This window comes from Apteryx rowi, unplaced genomic scaffold (assembly GCF_003343035.1).
Source record: "Apteryx rowi isolate R43461 unplaced genomic scaffold, aptRow1 scaffold_77, whole genome shotgun sequence".
NCBI classification, from domain to species: Eukaryota; Metazoa; Chordata; class Aves; order Apterygiformes; family Apterygidae; genus Apteryx; species Apteryx rowi.
In genome coordinates, this window is record NW_020451060.1 from 830,700 (window position 1) to 854,020 (window position 23,321).

Here is a 23,321-nt window from a genome sequence, read left to right on the forward strand (position 1 = left end):
TTGTTGTTCTGAATAACGCTAAAGCTTCCATCATAATTTTGACCATGAAACTTCACTCTCTGCATCTCTAGCCAAATGATTTCTTTCTTTATATGTTTTTATAACTGCTCTGAAGAAGATGAAAAGGATAAGATTTTCTTCATTTTCTACTAAATGATACTTCTGCCAAGAGTTTAGTAAATTAGTAAACTGCTTAATAAATAGCTTCATTCAACACTGGTATACACTAACCATTGAATCCCCAAGTATGGCTTTGCTACTATGACAAAAAACAGCTGCCAAACATTCCAACCAAATGTTTTCCTTAGTACTAAATGCTTCACAACACTCCCTTCACCTAATTCATTACCCTAAAAATGTCTGTCTGTCTCTCTCTAATTATCTTAAATATAATAGCTTGGATAGGTCGGTTATAAACTGGTGTATGTAGATCAGCAGGATAAGAGTCATTTGACTCATGCAAAAATACTTCATTCAATTCCCACAGAATTTTCCAATCAATTATGAATATAGTTGCAATTCCTAAAAAATACCAGATATACCATTTAACTTGAAAATAAGTATCATTTTGTTTCTCAGGAACTGTTCTTTAGTACAAGCCACACTCCCTGCCATTCTACATCAAGATTATATGAAAAATTCTCCATTTTAAGGAGCATTCTGAACTTAAAAAAAAAAAAAAGTAAGCAAAATTCACTCATGAATGCTTATCATTTTATGCATCACAAGTTCTCCAAAAGTATAAATCATTATCTATGTAATGAATCATAATCTTCTCACCTTTAAGGTTGAATATGTATATGGATAATGGTAAGCAAAGTAGCAGACATCGTCCTTATGTTGGAAAGTCACCGTGAATGTAATTGTATAGTAAGATTTTCCTTTCTGCCCCCCAGCAGCAATTGAACTTCTTGAAAAATGATTCCTAACAGTAAAACAAAGATAATAAACACATTGAAACAATTTATTTTTTGTATCATAGATTATTTCCGAACACATGTTTTAAGAGCTAGGAAGATTTTTAGCAATTGTATCTCTTCTGTGTGCTTGAAAGTTAAATACTAAATCCACTGGTTCCCACCATCTGTAAAGAAACTTTACGATAGCAGCGATATACATCCATTATGGGAGGAGGTGAGTAAAAGAAAAAAAAAGGAAGCAAAGAACTGTTGACCAAGAAGGGTAACAAATGGAATGGTAACTTCTCATCCTATGTACTAAGATTGCTTTAAAATGATTGTACATAGAATAAAAAAGACTAATCGCAGGTACCACTTGATCATGTCACCAATTACATTTTATGTAAGTGTGCACATATACGTTCCATTAAACATTTCTGCAGAATAGAACGCAATTTCTGGCCAAAATGAGTATACAAGTACTTTAATGCTAGCAGAGTGCTAACAAAATAAGAGTCTATATATTTTGATCACTTCTGTTACTTCTCCATAGTAACTAAGGAAGAGTAATTAAAGAGAAAAACTGTGTTCACAACAGAACTATTAAAAGATTATTATTAAAAAACAAAAGCAAACATTTCTCATTGTCAGCAAAAATTCTACCTCATAGTCATCTTCAGTATAAGATCTTTTCACTATATTTGGTTGGTGTACTTACTTGTAGTAACAAATATCTGTCCCAACACGAGTCCAACATGGTTTAGAATTTAATGCTTCCTGAACAGAATACATTAGGGGTTGCATACCTTTAAGAAAAAATATGTTTCATTTTAATTTTAAAGAGTGCTATCTTTGCATTGAGATACTATGAGTAATGGACCAGATAGACATCTTTATGTGATTCTCCAAGCTAGCTATACTTTTTTACTTGCTAACATAGAATATATTTTCATGAAAATCTGGATATGCTCTTTCATTCAACTCAAAAGATCATCTTTCCCTTCCCCTATTACATCCTAATTAAAAGAAAAAAATCTGATCTGCAGAAGACTGAAACTATTTTAAATAAAAGCTGTGGTTAACATGAATAGTAAACTACAAGAATCCCAGGTTCCACTCCATCTAACTCATCATTAGAAAAAGGCTTCAAAGAGAACATAAAAGATTGAGACTATCATCTATTCACCTGGATAGCTGGAAAATAACTGATGTTTCAGGACAATAACACTGTCTTTTTAACAGAAGTTTCCAGGTAGATTAGTTAAGAGATTGTTATCTGGTTAGACCAGGTGAACTTGTTATAAAATTGCAAATATTTTAAGTAAGTGTTTTTATATGCCCTATTTCTCAGCAACTTTTTAAATGCTTATATCCTAATCAAGAGAATAGTGAAGTTGAACACTTAATATTAGTTTAGAGTAGAAAGTGATGCACATTCATTCTATATTATTTACTACTTACATAATTAGTCAAGTACAAATACTGAGTCAGTCGATAAATTAAATAAGAAGCCAAAGTAACTACCAAATAAATGTGTGCAACATATGAATAAAGATCTAAAGTGACTGATGAAAATTAACAAGTAATTTAAAAGCAACTTACTGCTGGTCAAACTATCTGGATATTTTTCTTATATTCTATCAGTGTCAACTGCACAATTATGACAAAGAAGAATATGATGTTATTCTGTCCCAAAAGTTCAAGGATGGGGGGGGGGGGCGGAGGGAGGTTTCTCCTCCTCCTCCTCAAAGGACTAAAAGGAAGAACTGCACAAAATCTAGTGGGAAAAAAAAACCTCACAAGAGAAGTGTTTTTAAGCTGAATGACCTCCTTTGGGCAAATGGAAGAAAAGCTTATTACATGAGGCATGAGCCTTGCTTGAGGCATGAGCAGCAAAAGCTATGAGTTAGAAACTGCAGAGGATCACATGTGAAGCCCAACACTTCAAAGGAGAATCCAAGAGCTTACCTTTCCCTCTCACAAACGCAGTCCCTCCCTTCCTATCAGTAAGAAAAAACTCCGAGACTATCTACACTTTTTTTGCACTTCTGAAAACATATCTCAGTATTCAGGAAGGGACTTAATGACACTGGTACTCATTCCTCTTGCACCTGTGTTGCTTGACAAGGTTTGGTGTCCCACATCTCAAATAGTCTTAAGACAATTTTAGCTGCAGCTGCCAGTAACATTCTTCTGTTTTGGCTTCAATCACAACAATACTTCATTTTAAAAACTGACAGCCAGTGTTTTGAAATACTTTTTTCTTTTAAACTGAAATCTGTCATAGCATTTTTCAGTGTGACTACTGAAAAAAAAAAAGATCTGATCTTACAACATGAATATATTGTTGATCCTTGGACGGGATGACATGCAGCTGAGCTGTCTAGTACAGATATTTTACTACATATTTTTTCTCAAAGAATGGGAAATGTATCTTACCGTAGTTAAACTGACTGTTTGACTTTTCACAGTTGATGATGTTAAACCGATAACCAACGCCAGTTTTCATTCCACTGACTTCAAAGTAAAACCACTGATGATAATGATTGCTATTTATATCCGAGTTCAGAATTAGATCATACTCGTTTCTAAAGATTAAAAAATATATATTTTTTTAAAAAAATCAGAAACAAAAGGTCTCACAGGTGAAAAGAAAAGTTGAAATATCTTACTTTCTGATCTGAATAACTTTGCGCAGGTTTCCAGATTCAAATTTGGAATTAAACTTCAAAACATCTGCTTCCTCAGGTACTGAACAACTAAGAGGAGAAAAGGGGATCAGAATAACTAAAAGAAACTCATGAAGTTTGCTTCAGATCTCACTTGGTAATTGAAAAATTGTTCTGAACCTGCCATAAATACAGCCCGAACTGCAGAAACAATGTTACAACACAAGAAAGTTCTAGTGAAATCTGTAATTATAGTACCATTTTAAAAATTACAAATCATATCATAGAAAAAATAGAGTATACTCAATGAATAACCTAAGTATTGTTTTCAGAAGGGTAAAAGCTTACCTGGATTTATCAAGGTCATACACAACTCTATCTATAATGTCATTCTGATGAATCAATCTTTCAATATCTTGAGAGATTTTTGTCCTATAATAAAAAGAAGAGTCCCCACTAAAACTGTTGTATACTGTTTCCAATTATAAAAGAGAAATAACAATGAAAACTAACAAAATTAACATGAAGACAGTGGGACAGATTTTCAGAGAGACTTCAGCCTCATCACCACTTATGTGCACAAACTATAAGTGTACTTATTAAACACCTGCATTCACAGCTGACTGATTCCAATATCTGTATGTGTGGGAACTGAGTTTTCATGCACAAAACCCACTGGGTTTTATCTTACAAAATGAACGCACCATTTCATAATTCGTAGTAGCAGCAGGAATTACTCAAACATTATTTATGTTAATACTTTAATCTAGGACAGTACTCACTAATATTAGTAATTTACATGAGTCCTACCATAACTAAAATTAAAGTTTTAGAGAGTAGGTCGTGCAGTGAGTGTGTTAGTGCACTAGCTTTTCACCTCTGGACATCTAGGTTCATATATCGACTAGGTAACAAATAAGAATGAATTTGGTGATGTCAGCCAAATGTCAGGTGTATATTTATCCAGATCATTAAACCATTGCACAACTGGCAGTATCTAGGTCCTGGTTTGGAAAAGTAAGAATATGTTGCAGTTCAAGAATGAAATACAGTGGCAGAGCTGTGGGGAAAAGCTTGCACAGCACCTGCAATAAGAACAAAAGGAGGCAGATTAACAATGAAGAATACAGGAACAGAGCTGTAAAGTACGTTCAGGCTGGAAATTCTGTTTAATTAAAATAAATATTGTTGACAAGAAAAGAAAGAAAGAAGGGAAGTGTACAACTCTAGCACCTCTTATTAAATTAAGACTCACTTGGAAAGGAAAATCAAATTACACGTTCAACAATGTATTAATAAAATTGCAAGAAGGTCCACTCACCATAATCTATCTGAATAGATTTCAGTTCAGGACAGAACTACAGATTTCCCACTTGTTCTTAAATTATTAAATCTCAATATGCCTCAGCTCTAAGTGGTCATAATACTTCCCATCATCACAGGCATTTTGTCAGGATAAAATCCATTAATGAATGTAAAATATTCAAACACCACAGTTATAACCACAGTACACAGACAAAAAGAAGACATGGTTTTAAAGAAGATACACAAAAAGAAAAAAAAAGTAATGGACTTTTAAAGATAATGAAAAATTAGGAGATAAAAGAAGCTATCTGAAGATTATTGAAGGAAAAACTGGAAAAAACAGAAAGAAAAAACTATTGACCTGGAGCTATGTATTTATGGGTAGGTCCCCTGTGGATTCTGAGTTACCTCATGATCACTTCTGTCAGGTGATTAGAAAATCCTAAAATGGGCAGCAAAAACAATCCTAAAGTTTTAAGGAAAGGAGAAAAAAGTAGATATTTAATCCCTAATTTACAGGGGACTGAATTAAGCAGTAATTTCCTTCTCGAAAAGGTGGAATAATAAAACACTTCCATTATTCTCAGAGGACATTCTGACAACAGTTCAGTGAACATTTGGTAAAAACTACATATTGCTAAACCTAAACAAAAATCCAAAAGTGCTTCAAAACACAAGCTGGGAAACACTGCATCTCCTAGCATATTGCAAGACCAAACAAAACACATTCAGCTAAAAACACTACAAGGCTTGCTTAAATTACAGTGAGGAGAGATTAATGCTATGCTTTGTTTTCTAACAGAGATTTAACCAACAAAAGATGTACTAATTGCTTACAATAAGGTGAACATAAATCCCACTGAATGCCAACAGAATTTAGACACAGCTTTCTAGAAGACTTTCAATACTTCTCCATATCTTTGACAAAATTTATTTTCACCACCTTTCTACAAACTATAAATTCCTAAAAAGATCAGGCCCTTTTTAAAAGGATTCTCTTCTCAGAAATTCATTACATTGCAGTAACAAGACTGAGTCATTAGCAGAAAACTGAATTCTTAGAATAGGGTACCGTAAAAGGTGAAAAAGGATTTTTGAATCAAGTTTAGCAGTATTACATGAAATTCCATTCTTGCGCCACGTAGGAAGTAAAAGGTTACTTTCAATGTTAAAAATACACCTCAAAAAAAAACTTTTTAAGTAAAAAAAAAAAAAACTATTATAATTAACTTCATGGTTTAGAAATCAGCTCTATGCATGAGCATACAGGTAGGTTTGCTGGTCAAAAGGCAGAGTTAATATGGTGCTTTGATTCATTTCTAAGAAGAATGAGCACTAGAATGACATTTCCAATTTTTCCTGATTTTAAAGATCTCACCCCATGTAAGATTACTCAGGAATACTCAGAATGATTAAATATTACTAAAACATGTGAAAACAAGTATTGTAATGATACCACCTAGTTTTAGAAAGACACATCATCTTAATAACCAAATGGAAATACGAAGAATCTCATGAAATTGGTTAAAGTTGCAAGTATAAAGCTGAAAGCATTCAATCTAATAAATAAGCAAGCAGCAAGGTCTCATACCTACTATTACATATTCTTCTAAAATGCTCATTTGTCTTTATAATAACTCTGTACATATGAGCTAGCTCTTCATATCATCTTTGCAAATTATTTTTACAGTTATTTCCCTTCATCTTCTTTTAATATCCATTTATTTGTTCACCAAGAGGTGGGTTGGTGATGTTTTTTCATTCTTTGTTTATGCAGCATATAACATGACAGCATCCTCAGCGGTTGCTACTTCTAGATACTGTTCTATTACAAATACTAAAACCAAATACTTAAATGCATTAATCACTGAACTTGTTCACATTACATTTTGCTCAAAGACAGCTTTGTTAGCACAGGAGAGAGAAGAACTGGAATATCTAAAAAAAAACCTGACCTATCTTTCATAAGGCCTGAAGGAGGTGTTCAGTTACTTTCACTGAAAAATACTAACACCAAACACACCAACGGCTTAGCATATACTCACTTCAGTGCTGCTACAGCTCTTCCAAGAAGAGGACAAATAGAAGAAATTTCATTCACATACAACCAGACTGTGTACTTAATTCACAGACAAAACAGAGAAAAGCTCCCAAAACAAAGCATCAGGAGGTGATAAACTGTCAATACACCATTATGTTCACAAGCTTTCAGAGTTCTTATTCTTTTTGCTTGATAAAATATGTCAAAATTCTTTGGCAAGTATGACATTCTGTAGTTAAACAGTGAGTTAGAAGGCATCGCACCTCTAGCTTCCTTCTTTTGATCTTGGAAATGGTAAGTAATTTTTTTTTTTTTTTTCAAATTACAAGATTTGGATGGGGGAAAAGGCAAGGGAGGCAAAAAAATGGAGAGTAGAAAGTACACTTAAGAGTTCAGAAATTGGAATTACAGAATTAGAATAAGCAATTATAGAACCAGATTTTGTTATTTGTGGCTTTGTGTTGATTAATGCTGACTCACCTACCTTCAAACTGATTTTCACTGGAAATGGTTTTATATGCCAAAGTAAAAAATTGTATACCTGGAAGGTGAGCTACCTGTTAGTCTCAGCCTAAAGATTATTTCTCAAGGGAACCACAACAACAACAACAACAACAACAACAACAACAACAACGACAACAACGACAACAACGACAACAACGACAACAACAACAACAACAACAACAACAACAACAAAGAATTTTAACTCACCTCTGCACCCCATAAGGCCTTTCCAGAATAGGTTCCTTAAATGGGGGCGGAATATGGCCAAAATAATCTGGATAGGCTACTTCTGAATATTCAGGGATAGATTTTGTGGTTTTTACCATTTCAATATAAAGATCAGAGTCATGAACTGGTGATACATCAGAAACTTCAAGCATTACTTGTTCCCCTGATGAACTTGAGCCAGAATCATCATCTTCCTCAGAATCCACCCCAGTGCAGCATAATTTTCCCAGCTGGACAGATGATCCCTCAAAGAGGCTACTTCCACAGGGTGAAGCATGTTCATAAGGTTTACTACAAGCAAGAGCAGTAAGGCTAGTTTTGCTTTCCTTTTTTATTACGCACGCCGCACCATAATACTGTTCATTTCTTGCACTGTTCTGCAGAGTGATTCTGTCCAAGCCTTTCACAATTTCTTGGCTTAGACACTGGCATGATGGCAGCAGCTTCCTTTGATCATTTTGCTGGTGTAAACTACTGTCTTTGTTACTATCTTTCTTTGGCAGTTCCAGAAAGGCTGGCCTTATATTGTATTCCTCTGTCAATAAAGAATTGCTCTCCTTCAGAGAAATTTCTTTTACTGATGGGTTTGCTTCTGCACAGTGCTCCTCTCCTGCTGTAGGAACAACAATAGGCCCACCCAGATTTGCATCAGATCGAAAAGGCTTTGGCTCCTTGGAGACTAAGTCACATTCCTAAAAGAAAACAAAAACAAACCTGGATTCTTGTTTCCCCTCCCCCCCAAGTAAACGTTTCTTAGAAGTGCATTTATATTAGAAGATTTCTCCCTCCGTTATTTCAGACATATGCTTTGCAATAACCCAAAATAAGTTTCATTTAAAGATAGTTATCACTGTGTTGTAAAACTACATAAACAATGCAACGAAGTTTCACCTTTTCCAAGAAGATAAGAGTCAAAATAGTAAAAAATAGTTTGCCAACAGAAACTTTCAAGTTAATGTCATTCTCCAGATTTTGTAAATCACTGCTTTCAGTAGGTACACAGCATTTAAGGACATAGGTGATTTAATGAATCTGTGTCAAAAATACCTTTCCTGTATTTTACTTTCCCCTGTATGCTATAACCAGACTTTAAAAAAAGTTTTCCTTTATGTTTGATCTGTCCACAGTATTCTTCTGAGTTCTAATATCAGCTTAAAGTAACATAACCAGAAACTAAGTAACTCACTGTATAGCACCCTCATACATAGCTCTAGAACCACTTTTTTTTTTTTTTTTTGCTAGAATAACTCTATCCACAGAAAAAAAGAATGTCAGAATATATTCCAGAGTCTATCTCTCATTATGAGGGATGCACTGGGAATCATATACTTTACCTGAAAGTTTTCCAAAAGTTCTGGGAAAAATTGCTCATATATTGTCAGTTCTTCTATGGATCGTCCCAATTCCTGTCTAGGTTTCAGTTTATTAATATCAGTCTCAATATCATCATTCTGAAAGAGCAACAAAATAAATTAACCTTGCATTCAGGATGAATTAACTTCTAAAATTATGATATTCAGCCTTTAATTCTGACACAGACATGATTATGACTAACTCAACATTATTTTAAAGTTAGTTGAACTGCACATTTCATCATGAGGATTTAAGCAGCTCAATTTTATTGGTCTGCCAAAACCCCCATTTCAACAGAAACATTACAAATCTAACAGTTTTCTTGCTTTCATCCAAATGTATTATGCACAGATATTAGACAACCCTTTACAAGGGATTATGCATAATGCAACCACTGCAACTTGAAAGGTGGAGATTTCATCTGACCGCAGTGACAAAGGAATAATGGCTTCTTTAAAGATACTCTCTTCATCAGGACTCACGAGAAGAGAGCCTGAAATCAAAGTTGACATTCCAGTTAGTGGAGAGATGATTCAATCAACTTCTGCATCTACATACAAATATAAAATAGGGCAGTTCTGACCGAATGTCCTTTCACGTCCTGACTGGCAGCTGAAGAACAGAATGAGACCTTCCCAAAGTGACGCAACAGTCAGAGGTCTAATCTCTATCTATAGAGCTGGCTGAACTTCGAAGTCAACTTGACCTAGTCAATACCAGGTCAGAATAATGGAAAAAGCTGGAGTAACTCCTACAAACCAAGTACAGTAGGCAGTAGAGAAGAGAGGACTGAGGGAAATGCAAGTTGGGAACAGAACATTGAAAAAGCAGTTTGCAGTTCTGCTCCATTCCACTCCAGCCAAATCAAGTGTGAAACAAACAGGTTTTTGATAAAAATCTTGATGCAAACTGAACAACAAAGGTTCATGTTTTCAAACACCACTCAACTTCCTTAAATTTCAGATGATTTATTTTAGAAATTTTTTAGAAAAACCTCCCCACATTCTACTAATACTTAAACCATATGGCTGTATACACAATTCAAACAACAATAAAATTGTGCTTCAGTTTTGTCCTTTAATTTCATCTCCTACCAACCTTAAAATGTTGGTCCTTGTCATCTTCATTTTCAGTTTCAATTTCTGATTCTGCTTCAGCATCATCATTGTCATCGCTTTCATCCACTACATCATCCACTGTGATATCAAAAAAAAAGTTCTAAGACTGATTATAAATTTAACATAATATATAAGCTCAAAAAAGAAAAAAAAGAACCATATGTTTATTTAATCATCTGGATTTATTTATTTTTTGCTTAACAATTGAAAAAAAGGCAAAAACAACTAGCTAAAAGTCCTGTGAAACCCTGTAAGCTTTAGTAACTATTGCCAGATTTACAGAACTAAATGATTGTTTTGCATTACTGCGGACTCAGTTCTACACATCCAGCCCCCACCCACCCCAAAATAGCACATGGCTATTAGAAATGATTAACAACCTAGATGTGCCAAGCCTGCTGTTCAGCACCAGAACATCTCAGTACAGCCTCAGCTCAGCACAAAATGAGATGGCCCTGACATCTTTTCCCAAAGCAAGTAGTAATGGACAGGTCCAAAAAAGAAGAAAAAAGAAGAAAAAGAAAAAAGAAGAAAAAGAAAAAAGAAAAAAGAAAAAAAAAGAAGAAAAAGAAAAAAGAAAAAAAAAGAAGAAAAAGAAAAAAGAAAAAAAAAGAAGAAAAAGAAAAAAGAAAAAAAAGAAGAAAAAGAAAAAAGAAAAAAGAAAAAAAAGAAAAAAGAAAAAAGAAAAAAGAAAAAAAAGAAAAAAGAAAAAAGAAAAAAGAAAAAAAAGAAAAAAGAAAAAAGAAAAAAGAAAAAAGAAAAAAAAGAAAAAAGAAAAAAGAAAAAAGAAGAAAAAGAAAAAAGAAAAAAGAAAAAAGAAAAAAAGAAAAAAAGAAAAAAGAAAAAAGAAGAAAAAGAAAAAAAACTTTCTGTCACATCAGCTGATAGTGACCCAGTATCATGGAATGGTGGGACAAAGCACACCCTTCACAATGTTTTCAGTCTAGCCTAAGAAGGACCCTAAAATTAAAAATAAGTCAGAAATTATCAATGGAGATTCCTCCCAGTAAGCAAGTTCCTGGAGCTGAGCGGTCACTGCAACTGCTTAACATAGTCAGCTTTGGAACTAAACTTTACCCCAAATATATACAGGAAGAAATTACTTCCTACATGTGCAGAAATATTTAGATCACCAATGTCTATTTGATTTAGAGATGTAATACTTTGAAACTTAAACAAAAAAAACAAGGTGAAGCAAATTAATTGTTTACATGACAACTAATGAGTATTGGGCTAATATCGCTCCTTGATATGTAGAAGTGGGCACTAGTCAGTTATTTTGATAGATGTGGTAATCACTAGTGACAAATCTGATCTTTTTCTAGAAATATCACACAATTTTTTTTTTAAGAGGGTTTTCAGTGCAAGAGATTTGTTGATTGTTAGCAGAAGGCTCACTTAAGACATTAACAAAATATACTGATTTGCTAAGGTGTTCAGAATGATTATACTTACTGCTTTTACAATGATGACTATATGAAATTATACTTTTAATAAATTCAGATAGTACCCCTACAGACCATTCTGCACCTCTTTTAATAGAAAAGTTTAAAGAAGAGATGTATCCTATTTCTTTAGGTTTTGCGCTTCTGTGTTTATAGATTAGAAAGCACTGGAAAGAGAAAATGATGAGCAGTCTACTTCAACAGAATACAAAGTTTCTAGAAAAGTATTATGGCTATCAAAATACTGTATTAAGTAGAAGTTTAATTTCTGTGGATGCTTCAAACATGCTTCAAAATCTATTTCCTATTTTGAAGACAAAATATAAACAGACTTTAAAATCCTGCAGTTTGATGCTATCCTATATGAACCTCAAACAGATACTTGTCTTCTTTCAGACTATGATCATATTTTATTTCAGAAAATATTATGAATAGGAAGATATTAAAAGTGCAGCTTCACCTCTTTATTTTGGATTAACTTCCCCACAGCAACTTCATCAAGTTGCTTACCCAAGTATTGTTTCCAGATATCTGAAAAATCATTAATTATCCAAAAATAATGAGAGGAAATCACAATCAGATGAATCTGTTTCCTACAAAGCACCAAGCTAATACTTTGCAGACTAGTGTTACCTAAGAGACTGCAACAGTTCATGTAAGCAGCTCTACTTGTCATCATACAGATGAAGGAATAACCACAATGGTTTAACATCAATGCCTCAAACAGCACACACTAATCTAAATTCAGTACATCCTGTTTATCAGATTAACAGAAAGAAACTAAGGAGTCACATAAATTCTTCTGTGTGCTAAGTGAGTTAAAAAAACAACCCCTGCCCCCTTTCTTAAATTTGTAGATGAATACATACAGCCTATGCTTTACATCTAAGAGTTAGATGAAAACCACTTTTTAGTTCCTGGTTTATTTTTATATTTTATGTCCAGAAACATAACCACATATATGCAGGCAAAATTGTCATCAGCTGAAATTTGGTATTAGAAATTCATGCCCCCCCTTAATGATCACAGATCCTTTGGTAACTGAGAAGAATCTCACCAGAGTCAAATTTTTAGTGGAGAAGTTCACAAACAATTTTAATTGATTCCACCCTAAACTGAGTAAGGTTAGACAAATTCAAAGAGAAAACATTGTAAAATGACCATACCTTCAGGAGGCAAACTGTACAGCTGAGCCACAGGACCATTAGCAGGAATAACTGGCAGTTGGAAATGGAAAGCACTTTTAATAGTAGGTAAAGGAAGACGATTTTTAGGAAAACATTTTCTCATTATTAGGCTGGATGTGTTGACAAGGGGATCAAGAGTTCTTACTGCAAGGCACTCCTATTAACAGGAAAATAATGAAGACCAGAGAAAAGGATCTCAAACCAATAGTCAAATTGCATTTGTTTTATAGATTTTTTGAATTCACTAATGACAGAGTATTTTACACTACTACTTAAAATAAATTTTGCTTATGCCTCCTTTGAAGACCAGAGAAACTTCTACCAACTCAAATTCACCTTTTTCAACCCCCTATCTTCACAATGGAAAGATATTTTTTCAGAAGATCAACAGCCCCTCCCAGAGACAGCCACAGCTGAGTAACACTAAAATATGAATGTCATCCTGCACCCTTTTCTTCTACTTTAGTCAAGTACAGAAAATTATCCATAACCCCACAATCAAGAACGAGCACTAAAAGCTAATAAATTAATAATGATAAATTTGAGGTCACAAAATATTTTTAAAGCTTAAAATGCAACAACAACAACAAAGGAGATAAACTTACTTGTGAAGTGTTGTACAGAATTTTCATCCCATTGGCATCAATGAATGCTTTCCTTCCTAATTTGATGTTTGTAACACTTTTAATACATTGTAAAATGCCTTTACGTATCAGCATGTATCTGTGTCGACTATCATGACGGTGCCAATCTACATAAATCGTTAACAGCACATGTACATATCCTCTGTCTACTGCTCTCCTGGCGTTTGTCTCTTAACAAAAAACAAGTTAGGAAGTAAATTAAAAATTGTGAAAGGACTTTATTTCAGCCACATTTAGCAGTTTTATATTGACATAGATATGAAAACTCCAGAAAGTACACTTCTGTATTTTCTAGACATTTCTTACAATCCTGCAATTCCTCTGCTCTCTCAGTATTACCAAACATTTAAGTTATTCTAAGAAACATATTTAGGTTAGCTGTCCAAGGCAGGTGTTGTTCCCCTGCCACACACAAATTTTGTGTAACTCCTTACTGCTATTAGGAATGATACTTAAAAGGGGATTGACTTCTGTATGTCAATGTCTATAGGCAAATGTCTATAGGCAAAATATGCAATATGCAAAATATTTTGAATCAATATAGCAGTAATTAGAATTTCCATAGGTATTTCTACCCTGTTATAACAAATGTATATATTTCTAATCATTCTTGCTTCAAGATGGTAAATGTCTTAAAATTGACGATTTCCAACTTTTTTTTTAATTAAAAGCCCATTTTAGACATAAATTTGTTTTGAAAAATGAGTACTGAAAATATTTAGTACTCTTTTGTTAAAAACATACGAATAATATATATATATCAATAAATAGCAAATTTGGATGTGCTACATTTAAATCACAGTAGTAATTTATTAAGTAGCAACATCACTTCCTCATGTTATTTGTTTTGCATTGTGTTTGCATTACTGTCTTTTTTACTGCTATACAAAACTCCTATACAAAATTATGTGCATAAATATCATTTTCAAGAGAACAGATATTGGAAATATTACTCTCATGAGAAATGATTGAATGACTAAGCCCAGTACTGTATCCTTCATTCCTCAGGATTCTGTTGCATTTAATTTTCATGGTTTACCAAAAGAGCAGTGTTCATTACACTTACAGTTAAGCATAAGATACTGTCAGCTAGCAAATTTAGGAAAAAAAAATGTTTATAGCATATCCATCACTGTCCATACAGATCATGTAAACAAAAGACTTGAAAGAAACTGTTTTACTGCTTATACTCCATGTAGTATTGCAGGAACTGTCACTCAAATATGATAAACTCAAAATATTTCTACCCCAAATAGTGTAGAACCCGTGCAACCCCATGAAGAATCCAGTTCTGACAAACTCAAAGTTATGAAGTTCTGCTGTTTCTTTTTTCTTAAGGCCATTAAAATCATTTTATTTTCATTATCAACCTACAAAATGGCCGATTATAATTTATATAGATTTTCTAATGCTCTCTTTTTCTCCTCCTCAAAAAAGTTACCAATTGAATGAGATATTTGAAATTAGACAAACTTTTTTTTTTCAGAAAGCTTCCAGCAATTGCAGGAAAAGCAAGTAGTGTTATAACACAATTTCACAAAAATAAACAAGAGCTATACATTCACTCACTATGTGTTTGTTTTAGTTGGGGCTTAGTTTAAAAACTCACCAATTTATGCGGAATATTCAGTATGACAATTGGACTCCATGTACCAGGGATGAACATTTTTATGAAAAGTGGCACAAAAAGCGTAGGAGGGTAAAATGTCAAAATCTCTCAGGACTAAATAATGCTTATCTCAAAATAAATGCAAGCGTGTCAGTCAAGAGCTCCTGCTTTCCTTACGCACTTTTGAACATTTTATTTCCTCAATATTTAAATTTTTCCAGAAATTTGCAGAACAGAATGCCAATAGTAATTCTGAAATGTTTCCTTTCCTGGATTTCCCAAGAAGAAATCCCAAAATTAGTAAAGACGCAATCCTTAAGATCAAGGAATCACTCTGATCAAACTGAAGAAAACTTAGCACTCTACATGAAGTGGAATTTCCTACTGTTTGTCTGAAACAGTTTTCTGCAAATACGATCATTCCTCAGTTCTTCTCTGACCACACTAGAATTACTCGGACTGCTGTAGTTTTTACACAATTGCTGGAAGAGAACGAGTTTAGAATTCCTTATGCGTTATAATCTTGGCGTAAGGCGAGCAGCGATGACGTTTGTTGGGATCCTCCGCTGTCAGCTCAGACGGCCAATGCCAGGGTCATTTCCTCACCCTTGATGCCACTCCACAGGCAGCCTGACAGACTCAGCTTTAGGACCCAAGCCCTGAGTAGTCAGCAGGGTACCAGAAGAAACCCTGTATTATCTCCTGTCATCCTGCTGGCATTTCTGGTCATGTAAGATGTGTGTGTGAGGAAGATGCATAGGAGTTAAGACATAGGTGACTGCTACTGAAGGGTAGAGGTGAGTGACTGTAAAAGATATTTCCCCATCTTGGATCCAGACCAGTTCTGCAGAAACCGGGCAGCCTTTCTGCTGCATAATTGAAGAGACAGTACTAATCATTAAATACAGATGTACACATGCACAAACACTAAAGCACCAGGGAACACAGGTGAAACCATAGCCTTAATTCTAAGCTTCCTGGACTTGATTTTGTTTTGGTCACAGATTCAGTGTCAGTTTTACTCTTTTTTCACTATATATATTTGCATACACATATATATCTCAACTAGAAGAACAGTTTCTTGTAGTCAAACACTTACTTGATTTTAGCAATGCAGCAAGTGTGTCTAAAGCAACCCTGTCAACATAACAAGAAAAGACAAACAACAAACAACTAGTAAACTTCATCTACAACATTGTAAAGCTATACAAAAAGTTTTACAGCTAACAGAATTCTTTAGTGTCTATTCTGTTTTCCTGGTTGCACTGTATCAGACTTTTCTCTAAAAATTTGGTTTTACTAAAATATCATGGTCTCTTTGAGATCTGAAATCTGACAGTGAAAGTTAAAAATATTGATACAATTGCTATATGAACTTCCAGTCTTTGCAAAAAATACCCCACACTATCAATGATAACGTAATGTTTATGAATCACATTGAACAGAAGATATCTCTGAAACCCATGTTTTTATGTTAGCAGCACAATAACCTACTTCTGTAAAACAAAGGACACCGTTTTAGAAAACTATAGGTTAAAATCGGTAGTATATGAATGTATTTAGAAGTAATGCTCATCAACAAAGGCACTATACTACAAAATCATCAGTATACATTTTTTTGTATACAAAGGTCTTGCCTCAACTATCTCAGGATGTACAACTAGAAAACCTATACACTTATTTTTACCCTCTTTATAAAGATAGACTTCACGCATCTGATCTCACACCATAAACAAGGATATCATGATTACTCACATCATGGAATAGTCAGTTCATATGTTTAATTTTAGCTGGGGGCTAAAGGTGCAGGAGGGTTTTTGTTTGTTTGTTTCTTTTAAAGTAATCCAATAACCACGTGTACAAGATTTAGATAACAGGACACTAATTTGTACTGAAGTTAGAATATAGCAACATGACATTATCATTTCAGTAGACAGATGAAAGTTCAGTTTTCCACAGGTATGCACTTTTAAAGGTTGGTAGTGTATAAAGAAAGAGCCATCTCCAATAAGATTAAGTGGAAGACTGGTATCCGAAAAAGAGTAATTCAGGACCATCTGTGAAAAGTATCTGATGAACAGGATAGATGAGTTACTTATTTTTAACCTAAAATTACTGCCCACACAGCAGAAAAAGCCAAAGCCACCACTTTAAGGTACCCAGGCAAATTTTTATTCACACAGTAGTCCACTAGATACATATTCCTCATGTTTACTATTCTGTGGTGGATGTTTTTATCCTGAGAAACTGTATAATTGCTTGGAATTATAATGTAAAGGAAATTCTATTATAAAATAAAACACACAGTGTCACTGTGAAAACACAAAGGAGAGCTGGGAGCAAATTCAACAGTTTTAAGAATGATGGGATTGTCTTGATCAGTTTGTCCTGATTTGGGGACAGCTGTGGGTACAGTTTCCATGCAGGAATATTAGAGACAAAAAATAACACCTTTATCCTTTTACCTGCACTGTAACTTGATATTCAAATATTTTGTGTTACTGCACTGGATAAACTTAGAAAGTCAGATTTGTAGTTCTCCTTCCCACTTCTCTCCAACTGTCAAATACTAGTTATGTTTCATTTTTTAATATTCTTTTTCATTAAAAAGTAAGTTTCAAAACATATCTAAAGTTTTTCCACATACTATATTAAAAAGACTTTACTTACTTCATAAGGCTAGTGTTCTTTTTACTGAAAGGGCCAATGATCTTAAACATCAGTTCTACTACTCCATTTTTTCCCAAGGATACTGCATTTACAGCTGGAAAAGTAANAAAAAAAAAAAAAAAAAAAAAAAAAAAAAATCTGTTTTAATGTTTTAAGATAATGTAGCATGAAAGGCAAAAGAAATCGATATTCTCAAACTAAATCCAGAGTAAATTTTCAAACACAGAAAATGTTAGGAGATTCTGTACTTTAAAATTATGATAAGCAGATACCATTCTGCATATAATTTACTGTGGTATCAGTCCTGATAAAACCTCGAGAACAAAAATTAGTTTTTACTTTCTAAATATAAACTAAAGGAAGTCATTACTTCCTTTTGCATGCTCTGCTTCCTTTCTTATTAAGATACACCATAAAAAGGATTTTCTTCCCAAAAGCTCACAGCCTCTCAAGACAACAGGGTTTCTGAAATTTAAGAGTGTATCAGGTTCTGTGACTTGCTATTATCCTTCAGTAACAGGACAGACGGATATGTCCAAAAGTAACTGAAAGCCAAGTGTTAATTTAGAAATGACAGTCAGTATTATCCCTACCCTTCCTGAGCTACAGGATATGTAAACATGTTCTCAAAGAAGAATAAAATAAAAATAACCTAGTTAGAAGGGGGAAAGTTAAGAGAGATGGTGCTAAGATTTGTATTCAAGAAAAGCACACTGGATGGGTTTATGGCTAAAACCCAGTGTCCTCTGAAAATGCAAACTGCTTATTCATGCACAGAAACACTATTCATGAGTTTAGAAATAAGTATTCCTAACCAGGTGGGAAAAGAGCAACTAAGCAAAGAGCTGCCTTCAACATAAGAAATGCTGCATGTATACAATTCATTACTTGAACCCAGGTTGCAATTTTATCATTATTAGCAGCAGTATTACAATTGATTTGATTACTAGAATCAAATCAAAGTTAGGACACTATTCTTCTAGCAACAGGATACAAATTTTAAGTAAAACTACCCATCAAAATGCAATAAACTACTTCTGTTCAGAAGAAACGTGGAAATACAAAAGGATGAAAATAAATTTAAGCAGAATCCACGTTAGAGACCCAGTTCAATCTCCCATTTCCAGGATGAAACAGGTTTTCAACTGAACTGTGTAACTGCCCATATTAACTTCTCCCATCTAAAAGCTTTTTACCTCATTACCAGATGGCGCAATAGAAATAAAACTTCCACATTTTGCAAATACTGCAGCTGTATGAATTCTAGTTGCTTACGTGAATGTCAAGCAAACAATCTTATAGGCCAGCAAATCCATTCTCTTGGAGAAATATAGTTATGTTTTCAATTTCATGCATTTAACTTAAAAAGTTAAATGGCCCTTTTGGGTTCAGTGGAAAAAAGCACAAAACTCAAAGAGCAACTAACTGGTAGTAAAGGTACAATAAGAACCACATTGTTTTCACCAACTCCCTACTGCCTCCAAGAACAATGAATTAAGCTTTTATGGAAGAACATTAGTCCAATAGTGGGACATTTCAGTACAAGTAATAAAGAAATGTTAAAGAAAGAAATAAAAGTACTCCCTGCGTAAGCTAAATTCTAAATTAGCAACATTGAACTCAAAAATATAATAAAAATATGAAGTCAGGAGCATGTGTAATAAAGAGAATAATTATTTATTTGAAGTACTTTTGCAGCACAATGTTAGCATTCCTGTTTTAGATAATGCATCAGCATTTAGATAAATGTGATGGCCAAAAATTCCACAAACCCAACAGCATTGATTAAAAAACAACCATATATATACACACACACTAAACAGAAACCAGTCATAAACAAGAAGTACACACACACTTCACAGCAAATTCTCAGGTAACAATAGTCATTTTAACCATATAACACCAAGTGAGTATCTAGATCATGTATTTTAGCCATCTCTAACATTTTTGTTATTGTATTAAAAAGAGAAAAGAATGCTCTCCAATACTTACAGTTGGATGAGTAAACTCTTAATACTTGAAGACATGGCAGTATTAGCCTGTGGTTCTGCAAGTTCTGCTTCACCAAATTCAATGATATGTTTAGGGCACCATTAATTCTAGCTTTCATGCCGATCTTTTTATCTGACATCAAAGAAATAAAAAGACTGATCAAACTGATTTTGAAACCATCATTAAAAAAAACAAAAGATAAGTGAACTGTGAATTCCTTCTAGTGATATGTCAACTCTGCATGTCTTTATTTGTCACTACTTTCCTTCCCTCTATTTCACTATTCCTTCTATTCTTGTCTACCAATCCTGACTACATAAATGCTTACACAATAATAGAAAGGGGGAAAAAAAAGGTTCCCTTAAGTTTCAGTTATAAAACTGGTAAATACTAAGCCATATTACTCAAATATATCATCAGCACCTTTTGGACCAATTTTTGCAAGAAGGGTGTGAAGAAGCACCATTAACTCCTCATTTGGTGGAGAGTCTTTGCTGACATTCAGAAGCAACTGCAACAAGATCTGTGTCCCTCCTTTAGCGACTAAGACACTTGCTCTTCGACCACCACCTAGGAATTAAAAAAAAAAAAACAACAAAAAATCCCCCTGATATTTCTAAAGTCAAAGAACAGTCAAATATCTAAGCTATGATTACCATAAAGAAAGTCTTAAGAACAGCAATGCTTTCCTCATGTGACCACACTACACTAAAACACATTGTTGGACTGTACATGTATAGCAACACAAACACTGAAACCACTTTTCAAAGAAACTGCACAATATAAGTTTTGCTTTAGTGACTTCAGTAAAAGAAAAAAGTCTGCAGAAGAACACAAGGTTATCATCACAAATTGCTCCTTAATGAAAACTTACCAATTGAGACTAACTCAATGAGAATACTCAATATATTTAAAGTAGTCTGAGGATCTCTTGTATTCTGAAATGAAATAAAAAAGATATTTCCTTGCTTAATTTATACATCTAATACAGGAGCTTTTATATACCTAAAGCTCAGAGAAACTGCCACTGCTGAATCAAATGAAGCTCAGACATTACCACCCAACTAACCATCCCACCATGCAGCCTGAAGTATCTGCAGAACCAATTAAAATCTAGTTCTTAGTATGGCATGTTAATTAAAACCAATAGTTCACAAATAATCTCTTAGAATATTTAAAAATAAGGGACTAAAATTCTTAATTAATTAGTTTATGATACCTTAAAGACCCTATCTAACCACTACAAGCCTTTGACAAACGCAACTTTTGGAGATAAGAGTTAGGGTAAAAACATATTTAATAGTATGAAGCTCAAATGATAACAGGAAAACTTGCAATGTACACATAACCACACAGATTAAAATGTTTTACCTCTAGGGTTGAAAGGATAACTTCTATTCCGGTGGAACCCTTAGAAGTCATCTCTTTTCTAGTTTTTTCTGCCAGTCAGAAAGATACCAGTTTTCTTTTAATATATTAGCTTTGCAGAAAAAAAAAAGTAGTCCTATACATATAGATCAGAAAACCTAAGCTACAGATAATAAAATTAAAAAAACTGTACACAGGTATATAAAACATTAACAAATTGATAAGCAACAGACTTAAGTGATTTTAAAACTAATTTTTAGTTTCACCTGTTCAACAGTTTTGTGTTTAAGCTTACAGGCCCTAGTCTTAAGGGGGGGGGGGGAGGGAAACTATAAGAAAAAGAAGTGGTAAGAAAGCTATTTTCCAGATACTTCTGAATTCTAGGAAGAATTACTGGAGATTACATTCTTGAGATTTCCAGTAGCAAATTCATTGCAAGTTATTTATATATTTATATAGATAGAGATAAATATATTTGCTTCATTATAGACAAGTTTCTACAGTATTATATTACTAGACATTATTCTTTTTAGCTTGACAATAACTTTAAGATAGCCTGAATAAAATAACTATCTAGACTAAATAACTAACTAGAATAAACAACATTTGGAGAAAGGGGAGGAAGGGGAGCAAAAGCAGCTGTAACTTTTAATATTAACCAGTTTAATTCATGGAATTTCATATAGAAATCTACAGTGGGTCAGTCTACGTTGGTAAGAGGCCACTGCTGAACAACACTAAACTAAACAAGAATCATCTTAAAAATAAAGAGTTTATTCTTCATAAGAGTATACTTTTAAAAGCAGATTGGCAAATGAAGAAAAACTTCATTCTATATTAATACTTTAACTATAGCAGACTTGTATTATAAGTTATAATGTACTAAATGTGATAGTATCACATTAGCTGTTCTTGTACTGTGAATTATTACTGAAACCACTGCTGTTGACAATATAAAATGCATCCAGGGTAACCAAATACTATACTATGTAATATTTAACATGGCCTTGAACAGATGCTTTTAACAATCCATGATAAAAACAGATAGATAATCAACTTTATCATGCAGAAAAAGAAATTTAAAAAAAGTCTAGCAAGGAAGAAATATAAGAATGAAGACTCAAAAGGAAAATTATTAAAACCAAAAAAGTTAAGATATTTACCTTGACTCTGAACCAGATGAAGGATCTTTGAGGTAACATATCTGACATTGTCTGCTTCTCCTGCTAAGGAATCTGAATTGATCTTCTCCAGCTGTGACAGCAGAGACATAGTCCGAGAACTGGTAGAAACACTACAAGAAAGATTTCCTACATTCATGTTTCCATCCACACTAAATGTGAAACCAAACACTAGGTCAGAAAAAAAACTACTAGCAACAGAAGTCCCATGGTCAGAGTAAGGGGAGTGGCTAAATCACCTTTGTATTGTATTTTATCTTGATAAGAAAGCAGTCTTAATTCTCCTCAGTTCTGGCACCTTTACAAAGTTTGCAAAGTCTGCATTGCAGCAGACTAATCATATATAACAGCATCTCCAAAAGCAACCATGAACAGGCAAAATGCTTGCAGCAAACAAAATCCAGACATAGGTACAAATATTATTTATCTATGTCAGTCTGAGTAACTTCTATTGAATACAGTCTATGTTAAGTGTGAGGATACTGCATCAAACCTGCCATACAAGAAAAACTTGCTACTCCTGATCCTAAACTAGCTGGGTAGTCCTAAGGACTGTTTGTCTTACAGGCTGGTCTTTCTAAATTGAAGGAAAATGATATCATTCAAGAATTTAACAAATAAGCACCCATCAGCTGAAGAAAAAGATCACTGCTTTGAACAAAGAATTTAGCAAAGTGCCCAAAGGTATCATCAGATTTTTGATTCATTTAGAACACAGGGGTGTTTTGGCCTGACATCACAAACTTGCCTAGAAATGCATTTTAATATAAGAGACAATTTCAAAACAGGGCATTTAGATAGATAGATAACATAACATCAGTGAATATAAATTTTTACAGCATTCAAAATGAAGCTAGTATAAAAATTGTTTTATTTGTTCTCCATTTCAACTGTAAAAATTATTCAGAATCCTTTTCAGATTCACATTGCCATATGAAAGTTGTTTTCAGATAAATTTTTACATGACTATAATTCAAATGATAATTACTAGAGGAAACTATTTGCAAGAAATAACTGCCCCAAGTTTTTACACTTGTAACATTATAGTCCTGCAATAATCAACAATAACTCATTTTACCATATACTAAAGGTTCTGGCTATCTGCAAT

At 33.6% G+C, this 23,321-nt stretch overlaps 1 protein-coding gene across 14 annotated transcripts in view; it reads right to left on the reverse strand.

Moving 5' to 3' along the window:
- Positions 1 to 23,321, reverse strand: part of AGTPBP1 (ATP/GTP binding protein 1) — a 75,077-nt gene that overhangs the window by 25,836 nt on the left and 25,920 nt on the right. For 12 of the 14 annotated variants that reach the window (XR_003257162.1, XR_003257163.1, XM_026088477.1 and 9 more), the window contains 17 exons: positions 22,196 to 22,326; positions 21,036 to 21,103; positions 20,539 to 20,602; positions 20,088 to 20,234; positions 19,665 to 19,796; positions 17,673 to 17,766; positions 16,102 to 16,151; positions 13,355 to 13,563; positions 12,729 to 12,906; positions 10,098 to 10,195; positions 8,981 to 9,097; positions 7,626 to 8,338; positions 3,917 to 4,000; positions 3,572 to 3,658; positions 3,339 to 3,487; positions 1,618 to 1,705; positions 781 to 925 (listed from right to left, as the gene is read on the reverse strand). Coding sequence is in view for 12 of the 14 variants with exons in the window: in XM_026088477.1 (XP_025944262.1) it covers positions 781 to 925; positions 1,618 to 1,705; positions 3,339 to 3,487; positions 3,572 to 3,658; positions 3,917 to 4,000; positions 7,626 to 8,338; positions 8,981 to 9,097; positions 10,098 to 10,195; positions 12,729 to 12,906; positions 13,355 to 13,563; positions 16,102 to 16,151; positions 17,673 to 17,766; positions 19,665 to 19,796; positions 20,088 to 20,234; positions 20,539 to 20,602; positions 21,036 to 21,103; positions 22,196 to 22,326 (2,554 nt within the window). In the remaining 2 variants the exon portion in view is untranslated. The remainder of the gene's footprint in view (positions 1 to 780; positions 926 to 1,617; positions 1,706 to 3,338; positions 3,488 to 3,571; positions 3,659 to 3,916; positions 4,001 to 7,625; positions 8,339 to 8,980; positions 9,098 to 10,097; positions 10,196 to 12,728; positions 12,907 to 13,354; positions 13,564 to 16,101; positions 16,152 to 17,672; positions 17,767 to 19,664; positions 19,797 to 20,087; positions 20,235 to 20,538; positions 20,603 to 21,035; positions 21,104 to 22,195; positions 22,327 to 23,321) is intronic. The other 2 variants (XM_026088481.1, XM_026088479.1) reach the window with 1 other exon arrangement.